Below are 9551 nucleotides of genomic sequence, written 5' to 3' on the forward strand. Positions count from 1 at the left end.
GTGGATCAATACATTGTGTGAGTCCAGGTACAAGTATACAGTATATGTATCCGTCATTGATTTGATCTCTAGATGGTATAGCTCTACACACTGGTGCTGCAACGCGTCCTGCAACTGTATTATTAGTTATATTTGATCTTATATGACAAACTTATGCAGTTTACCATCTTAGATATTTACCTGTGGGTGGAGGAGCCACATGATGGTGGTCTGCAGTAGCAGCTTCAGCCTGGAGAGCTGTGAGAGGACAAGCTCCCGTTTCTGAGCCAGAGACAGAATCCCTCCGAGGTGGTGCAATAAAGTCCTTCCAGGGAAAGAGACATGGAACAGTTCCACTTTTAAGGCGACTGGTGGTGGATCCGCTGACAACATCCTCCTGGTGAAGTACTGGCTGCATACAAAAGTGCTCCCTGGCTTTATGCAGAATTTCAGACCCTCATCCCTCCTAATAGACCTTTTTCACGACAACCGGAAGTAGCGTCTTGTGGAGCTCGATCACTTCCTGTTTGTGCCGGTCTCATTGAAAATGGACCTTATCTTTTCACCGACGCTCCTGAACTTGCCAGCTTTTTCGTTCGCGGAGGCTATCGCAGCGGGTAATACAAGAACAGATCAACTTGAAAAGGGGTATAAGTTCTTCCATGAAGAATATATTAACAGCTATCAAGGTAAGAAAAGACATAGTTAGGTGAGCTAACCGCGAGCTAACCGCTAACATATGATGTATATAAACATCGTGATTAAGAAGCCTAATTTAGTGTGCTAAAGTATTTGATGTATTTATTGGAGGCATGATCTAGACTTTTAAATGATATTTTAACATTTTGATATGTGTTTGCTATTATAGATGGGAAAGTTATGATGATGATGCCAGATGTTCACCTTGACCCTGCTTTGCTTCTACATGCTTCTAGTATCAGATATTGTGGAGGGACAGGTAGTGATCAGAGCTAGATGCTTCAGGTCCATGAGGAAAAATGAGGAACCTCACAGACTGCAGGTTTGAAACAGTCAGAGAGTCGGTTGGCTCATGTTCATTAGTTTGAGTTCCTGTGGCATCTGACAGCTGAAGAACTTTCATGTACGATGAACAACTCCTGTATGACCGAGAGCTTACTATTTCTCTTCTGCTGCGGTTGCAGCATAGACTGTCTTTTCTTCTGCTGCTGTTGCAGTTGTTGGGGCCGTAGATCCATGAACTCCTCCAGAGCTTCAGTGAGCTGTTTCTCCAACTTGCTCCCCCGAAGGAAAACACCACAACAATGGATAGGCCATAAAACAGCAGGGGAGCGAGCCAGACCCCGGAAGTGGCCAATGAGGATGCTTGAATCCGACCCGAACACACCACAGGGGTCCAAACCCAAGTTGGTGGGACTCACGTTCTATCAAAACTCTCAGCTATTCTCAACTGACCATCCGCGGAGACACATGTCTCTGCTTGCCTCAGGATGGTAAAGAGAGCAAAAGAACAGAAGAACCACCAACGCCAGCCAGCTGGACGAGCAGAACCCAGTTTGGACTACATCTTCTGTTTTCCGCTATTTTTCCTGTTTTTGGGAGATTCTGGAGACCAGAGCCAGTGTCGTCTCCTCCCAAGATCATCCTCTCAGTTGCACTCCTGCAGCTGGAGCCAGGCCTCTGAATTTCAGGACGCTGAAATTAAGACCCGGTAACAACCAGTTACCACCGCCTCCCAGAACCAACAGCACCACGGACGGTGCTGTCCAGAACCAAAGAACCGGAGGGTGAGCGCTTTTGTCTGGGCAGAGAATAGTTAGAATGATGTTCTGTTGAAAATGCAATGTGTTTCCATGTGCCGCTCAGAAGGCAGCAGCCTTTCACGTTGTTTGTGAAGGCGCATTCACACGCACTAAGTCCAGAACGCTGGTTTTCCACCTCAGAACCAGAGGTCCGAGTGAGCTCCAGGCCCACTGGGAACTCTGTGTGGAGGAACCAGGGTTCAGAACCGAGCCGCGCAGAATTCTCTGTCTTTCTCTTGTCTTCATCCTCTCTCATCTCTCCCTCCTCTTTCACTAACCCGCAGCCCCCCCTTATCAGATCGAGATAAGGTCACACACTACTGCATGTCAGCTGCTGCAGAGCAGATCTGTTTTGATCACAGGACTTCTAACTGCAGGACCCGACCTCCCCTTAGGACTCTGGTGATCAGAACCGGGCAAACGGAACCGCCCGTTCGTTACGCCCTCGGTAGACTAACTCGCTCCGAGACCGCCCTCGCGCACGCGCGCTCGACGGACGTCTTGTTTATCTGGCCGCTAAGCAACCGCCGCGTCCCCAGAAAGAGCGAGTCATCACACCCCCTCGTCACGCACGCACGCACGCACGCACGCACGCACGCACGCACGCACGCACGCACGCACGCACGCACGCACGCACGCACGCACGCACGCACGCACGCACGCACACACACACACACACACACACTTTGTACATAGTGTTTGCTGTTTAATAGATTAGATCTCCGTGTTAGATGTCGTTTGCTATTTGAATGTGTTGATTTATGAGATGATTTCAGAATTATTTATGAATTAATACATTTTTATTAATAAACGCCTGTTAGCTGAATTGTACGCTTCTTGGTGATTATTGTGTATTTATTGTTGACAATTCACTGGTTTGTAACAGTCTGTGCTCGGATCTCACACCTTCCAATCTATTTAAGATTGTTATATTTTATGCAGAAATATTAACGAACTTAAATAAACTTTTTACAAACGAGACTGATATTTTGGTATTAGCTATTTCCAGTTTATCTGGTGGTGCCCCGATTTATGATTAATACATAAATAAGAAATTTATGCAAATTAATAATTATTTTTATTAAAAATTATTTTTGATAATTTTTCATTTTTTTTGTTTTTAAAGTAATTATTCAATTACTTTAGGAGTTGTTAATGAGTAAATGACCGTTTACTTCCATTCATAATTTAAATTTTTCATAAATTACTTCCAGTGATTTATTACTTTTAGTAATCTTGTGGAGGCTGAGAATGATGAGACGGACGAAGGAGTCGAGTCGGCTTTCTTTATTGCCTCCAGCCACATGACAGTTCACCTGTCAAACATCATTACCTGTGCGTCACAGCACTTCCTCTTTTAACACCTCCCCATCACCAACACACCCCCGCACGTCACCGACACACCCACTCCATTCTGCTTGGGAGAACCTCCCTCAAGGTGCACACCACACAGGCCCCCCCTCGAACAATCAGAATGGTACTACTATCAAAAAAACAAAAATACGCACCAAAAAAAATGTTTGCTTGTTTGTTTGTTTTTTCTCTTTTTTAGTCCCTTTTGGGAGGTCTTAGCACCCGACCAAAACGGCTGCGTTGCACCGCCAATGGAGTAGGTGCAAGTACCGGCACCGGGGTTAAGGCAGGTGCAGGGGACATTGCAGGAGCTGATGACTTAGGGGGGCGCCCACGTCTCGGGGGTTGCGCCACCTCCACTGGCTGCTCTGGCATAACATGGGCAGGTTTCAGACGGTCCACTGAAACCCGGACATGCCTACCCCCCATGTCCACCTCAAAGTTCTTCGGCCCTGCCTCGAGGACGTGAAACGGGCCATCATATGGCGGCTGAAGTGGGGAACGATGAGCGTCATGTCGAATGAACACATATTCGGCTGCCATCAGGTTCTTCGGGAAATAGGACCGGGGCAGGCAGTGATGAGCTGGAACCGGGTTGAACATGCGGGCCGGCTCCTTGAAGACTGGCCGCCTTGCTGTAACCAACCAGGGTTCTGATGGTTCTGGCAGGAACTCTCCGGGGACCCGCAGAGGCTGACCAAACACCAGCTCTGCAGATGACGAGTGGAGATCTTCCTTCGGGGCCGATCGCAGGCCCAACATGACCCACGGCAGTCGGTCGACCCAGTTGCTGTCAGTGAGGGTGGCTCGGAGAGCGGCCTTCATCGTGCGATGGAAACGCTCACACAGTCCATTGGCTTGAGGGTTGAAAGCCGTCGTCCGGTGTAGCTGCACCCCCAGGCCTTTAGCCACCTCTGTCCACAGCTCTGAGGTGAACTGGGAGCCTCTGTCCGAAGTGACGTCCAACGGCGTGCCGAACCGGGCCACCCAGGTGGATATGAAGGCGCGTGCCACCTCCGCAGACGTCGTCGATGCCAGAGGAACCACCTCCGGCCACCTAGTGGTCCTGTCCACCATAGTGAGGAGGTGAGTGAAGCCTTGAGAGGGAGGAAGTGGACCCACCAAGTCCAGATGCACATGATCGAACCTCCTCTCAGGGATAAGGAACGGCTCCAGGGGGGCTTTGGTGTGACGGTGTACCTTGGACCGTTGACACGCCACACAGGAGGCCGCCCAGCTCCTGACATCCTTCTTGAGGCCCGGCCAGACGAACTTTGCCCCCACCAGCTTCACGGATGCTCTTACACCCGGATGCGATAGAGCATGAACCGCATCAAAAACCTGCCGTCGCCAGCCAGCAGGTACCATGGGGCGGGGCTGTCCCGTAGACACGTCACACAGGAGTGTGGTCCCACTGTCCTGGAAGACCACATCCTGCAGCCGTAATCCTGTGGTGGCTGTCCTGTAGGCCTGGATGTCACAGTCAGTCAGCTGGTCGCTGGCCATGGCAGCATAGTCCACTCCAAGGTGCACAGAGTTCACGTGTGCCCGGGAGAGGCAGTCGGCCACAGCATTGTTTTTTCCAGCTACATGCCGAATGTCTGTGGTGAACTCTGAAATGGCAGAGAGGTGGCGCTGCTGCCGCCCAGACCAGGGCTCCGAGGTCTTGGACATGGCGAAGGTGAGGGGCTTATGGTCCACAAAAGCAATAAACTGCCGGCCTTCCAACAGAAACCTAAAGTGACGTATGGCGAGGAAAAGAGCCAAGAGTTCTCTATCAAACCTGCTGTACTTCCTCTCATTGTCACGCAGTTGTTTGCTGAAGAATGCCAGAGGCTGCCAGGCTCCAGCCACCCACTGTTCACATACTGCCCCCACTGCGTAGTCCGAGGCATCGGTGGTGAGTGCTACCGGTGCGGTTGGAGATGGGTGGGCGAGCATGGCAGTGTTGGAGAGCGCAACCTTGGCCTTCTGGAAAGCCAGGATCCTTTCTGGGGACCAGTCCACGTCCTGCTTGGCCTTCTTGCCCCTCAGAACTTCATACAAGGGACGCATTAGGTGAGCTGCGTGTGCGATGAAGCGGTTATAAAAGTTCACCATGCCCAGGAATTCCTGCAGTGACTTTATGGTTCTCGGACGTGGAAAGGCAGTGATCGCTTCCACCTTAGCCGGTAAGGGCACCACTCCCCGTGAGGATACATGGTGGCCCAGAAACTCAATTTCTGATAGTCCAAAGCAACACTTCGCTGGGTTCACAATCAGCCCATGCTCATTAAGTCTCTCAAAGAGCTGCCGCAGGTGTAACAGGTGCTCTGCAGGTGAGGCGCTGGCCACTAGGATGTCATCCAGATATATGAACAGGAAAGGCAGTCCCCTTAACACGGAGTCCATCAAGCGCTGGAATGTTTGTGCTGCACCTTTTAGTCCAAACGGCATCCGCAAAAACTCAAAAAGTCCAAAAGGCGTGATCACTGCAGTCTTGGGCACATGCTGAGGATGGACCGGTACCTGGTGGTAGCCTCTCACCAAATCCACCTTGGAAAAAATCCCTTTTCCTGTCAGATGGACGGAAAAGTCTTGGATGTGTGGAACGGGGTACCGATCATGTGCGGTAATATTGTTGAGGCGCCGGAAATCCCCACAAGGCCTCCATCTTCCATCTGATTTCGGAACCATGTGCAAAGGTGAGGCCCAGGGGCTGTCAGAGCGCCGCACAATCCCAAGCCGTTCCATAATGGCAAACTCTTCTTTAGCGATTGCCAGCTTAGCCGCATCCAGCCGGCGAGGGCGAGCAAACACCGGCGGCCCAGTCGTGGGGATATAATGTTCCACTCCATGCTTGACAATGGAGGCTGAGAAGGTAGGGACCGTCAGTTCGGGAAACTCAGCCAGAAGCTGCTGGTACACATCCCCTGAAGCTAAGATATTGGCGAGGGATACCGCCTCCCCCTTCCCCAAAGTGCAGGAGTAAGAGGAGAACGAGACGGCGTGCACCAGGCGGTGATTCGACATGTCCACTAATAGTCCGTGATCGCACAAGAAATCTGCTCCCAGGATGGGCACAGACACAGCAGCCATGACAAAATCCCATCCGAACTGACGGCCATTGAATCCCACAGTCACGAACTTGGTGCCAAAGGTGCGGATGGGAGTCCCGTTAGCGGCATCCAGAGGCGGCCCTTTCACGCCGCTCGCGACGTCGGTGAAGGAGGCGGGGATGATGCTCCGCTGCGCTCCGGTATCCACGAGAAAACGCCTCCCGGATACAGTGTCTTTAATAAACAGCAGCTTCCCGGTGTTCCCGGCGCTCACAGCTGCTATCGAGCGCCGGGTCTGGCGTTTCCCTGCACAGAGAAGGAGCAGGGTGGCGTGCAGCGGTGGGCTCTGCTCCCGAAACGTCGGTGGAAGAAACACAGCTGGACGTCTTTCTTGAGTCGATCCGTAACTGCCCTGATCGTAGCCTGCGCTTCCTCCTCCGGCTGGTTTCCAAGCTGCGCCGGTAGAACTGTTTGCACTCCGTACGACCGCGACGCGAGCAGGATCCTGTCAGCCTCTTCCGCCAACCCACGATAGTCTTTAGTGCGCACGAGCGGAGAGCTGGCCAGAGCGGTGCGCACCTGAGCAGGTAGTTGACGCAGGAACAGCTGGATGAAGAGGAACTCAGCGTCACCTGATCCCCTCAGCGCCAACATGTTCTCCATCAGCTCCGTGGGTTTGCTGTCTCCCAAGCCGTTGAAAGACAGAAGGCGCTCCGCTCGCTCGGCGTCGGACAGCTGGAACAGCCGGAGGAGTTGAATTTTGAGCGCGGTGTATTTTCCGTGCGCCGGCGGGTCCCGAAGCAGCCCCATAACTCTGCGGGTGGTGGAAGAATCCAGCGCAGCGACGACGTGGAAGTACTTCGTGTCGTCTACCGTTACCCCTCGTAGATGGAACTGAGCCTCGATATGCTGGAACCACGGCTCCGGATCGTGCTGCCAAAACTCCGGCAGTTTGACAGCAGCGGCGTACACCGCGGGAGCTCCGGCTCCCGCGCTGCCGGCGATTGCACCGCTGCTGGTTTCAATAGACATGTTCAAATGTCAGGGTCACCAATGTGGAGGCTGAGAATGATGAGACGGACGAAGGAGTCGAGTCGGCTTTCTTTATTGTCTCCAGCCACATGACAGTTCACCTGTCAAACATCATTACCTATGCGTCACAGCACTTCCTCTTTTAACACCTCCCCATCACCAACACACCCCCGCACGTCACCGACACACCCACTCCATTCTGCTTGGGAGAACCTCCCTCAAGGTGCACACCACAATCTATTACTTACAGTAATTATATGCTAATAACCAACCATAAACCCCAACACAGTTCATCTTCAAACATGATTCTATCACTTGATTAAAGCTAATTATGTTTTAACAAGTATTAATTTCTATATATGTGCTAAAAACACTTCTCTGTTTTAGATCTCACTGGGTGTTGCCAAGGCTGACTTGTTGGCTTATTCCTGTAGTTGTGCAGCTGGTAAAGGCTTTTTCAACCATGTCGTTGCACTCCTTTATCAGACTGCTCACTCCTCCCAGCTCCAGCTGCCAACTGTTCCTCCTGCACTGGCCTGCACAAGTCATCTACACAGATGGACCAGACCAAGAACACAGGTAAAAAGTGAAACTTATTTTCTCCCTTTTGTAATATCATTCAGTATGTGACAATCTCCTCAGTAGTTTTAGCAATTTAAGTAAAAATCTTAACTCTCACCTATATATCACTCCATGTCCTACCAAATTCCTCACCTGTCCCTTTTATTTATTTGACATATTTATTTCTTGTAAGGGGATCCATCCTGAACCTGCCAGTGAGGTGGTGGTGCGAAAGCCCAGAACTGTGGGAAAACGATATCTGCAGTCCACGCTGTACAGAGCTTACTCAGGTATCATTTATTGGTTATTAATGTTTTTATGCTTGTAATGTTTCCTTTGTCATAACTTACTGTGATTATGTCATTCATGTGTATGTAGGACCACTTCCTGATCCTGACATCTTGGCATCAGGAGAAAAACTTCGCCAACTGGAGTCCCAACCACTCATGGCTCTTGTTTTAGATGGCCTCTCAACTTTGGAGTTGGTCCCATCCAAATTTGGGCCTGTGCCACGGGGCTCACCGATGTCCTACCAGTGCCCACCTGATAAGTCCTGCGGTGGCATCATGCTGCACCCCATGGCTCCAGACTTCCCTGCTCTTCCTTTGATGCTGCACAGTCTTACCAACTCGTGTTTTGTGCCCACACTTGGTCAACATATGCATCTTCAGTCTCTGCAAGTGTCCCTGGAAATGTCTTATGACATAGAGGCTGGAACCAGGGAGCAGTCCAGATGTCCTGCATGGGTACAGCTCCGACGACCGAGGCTTACTGCTAGCCATTTCCGTGATGCTTGCAGAGGAAGTGCAGAGGAGGAGTCTACTGCCACAGCACTGGCAGCTCGGATGATCAGGGGCTCCACCAAACAAACTGCTGCCATGAAGCGCGGCCTGCAGATGGAGTCGGAGGTGCTGGCAAACTATGCAGAGCTAATGAGGGTAAGCGTCCTTCCAGTGGGATTCATCATTCGCCCCGAGACATCATATCTTGGGGCAAGTCCTGATGGCAGGGTGTTTGACCCCTCAGAATCACCCCCATTTGGACTGGTTGAGGTAAAAAGCAGCACTAAAAATGACGTGTCCCAAGTTGCTTACCTCAAAGTTCAGGATGGCCACGCATGTCTGAGGCGTTCACACGCATATTACTGGCAGGTACAGGGTCAGCTGGCAATCACTGGATTAGAATGGTGCGATTTTGTCACTGACACACTCACAACCATAAGTGTAGAGAGTGTGGCGTGATGAATCGTTCATTGACCAGATGAAATCAAAACTGGACATGTTTTACTTCAACACCTTCATCAATGTTTTTCTTTCATTGCAGTAATGATAACAAAATGTATAAATGACCCCTTTGTCTCTGTGTTTTCAACATTAAATCTCAAGTTCTGTGAATCACTGGAAATAGTGTAAATAGTGCTGATTTTATTAAAATGAGCCTGCTTGATTTTGGGAAAATGTGATTTTCTTTCAATTGCTGTTTTGTAACTGGTTTTAAAAATGTTTTTACTAGAACTTGTAAATTTAACTTGTTTCCTTGCAATTCAACTCAATCAATCCACAAATTAAATGATTAAAAAAACAGTACAGTATTTTGCTCGTTTTAATTTAAGAATACATTCAAAAGAATAACTATTAAAACACTTGCATAACTAATAACACTAGAACTATTTACATAATGATTAATTTAGTCTTCCAAACAAAATGGGCCATGATAATTTGCCAAAACACAACAGTTGTGCCAGATCTGATTGACAGTTCCTATTAAAGTGAGCGGCACAGGAGAGTCCCAGATGTGGTAGCATTTG

At 49.9% G+C, this 9551-nt stretch overlaps 1 protein-coding gene across 3 annotated transcripts; it reads left to right on the forward strand.

The window, feature by feature from the left end:
- Positions 1–502: 502 nt before the first annotated feature.
- Positions 503–9318, forward strand: LOC308112661 (uncharacterized protein). 3 transcript variants are annotated; one of them, XM_080468351.1, is made up of 4 exons: positions 503–668; positions 7670–7762; positions 7938–8034; positions 8123–9318. In XM_080468351.1, exons 1-4 carry the CDS (start codon positions 642–644, stop codon positions 8983–8985), a joined length of 1080 nt encoding a protein of 359 aa, XP_080324477.1. In that variant the 5' UTR covers positions 503–641; the 3' UTR covers positions 8986–9318. The 3 variants fall into 3 exon arrangements, 2 of the variants coding, with proteins under 2 accessions (XP_080324477.1, XP_080324478.1); XR_013935500.1 differs by having other exon boundaries at positions 509–668; positions 7571–7762; XM_080468352.1 differs by having other exon boundaries at positions 509–668; positions 7688–7762; positions 8123–9189.
- Positions 9319–9551: the final 233 nt, after the last annotated feature.

Source organism: Lipophrys pholis (assembly GCF_963383615.2).
Source record: "Lipophrys pholis genome assembly, chromosome: 7".
NCBI lineage: Eukaryota > Metazoa > Chordata > Actinopteri > Blenniiformes > Blenniidae > Lipophrys > Lipophrys pholis.

Bases quoted from the DNA above. Each gene is read 5' to 3' on its own strand.
- LOC308112661 (XM_080468351.1), top strand. From the start codon at position 642: ATGAAGAATATATTAACAGCTATCAAG. The intron at 7,763-7,937 runs GTAAAAAGTGAA...ATTTCTTGTAAG, and splicing joins GGACCAGACCAAGAACACAG to GGGATCCATCCTGAACCTGC. The intron at 8,035-8,122 runs GTATCATTTATT...ATGTGTATGTAG, and splicing joins GCTGTACAGAGCTTACTCAG to GACCACTTCCTGATCCTGAC.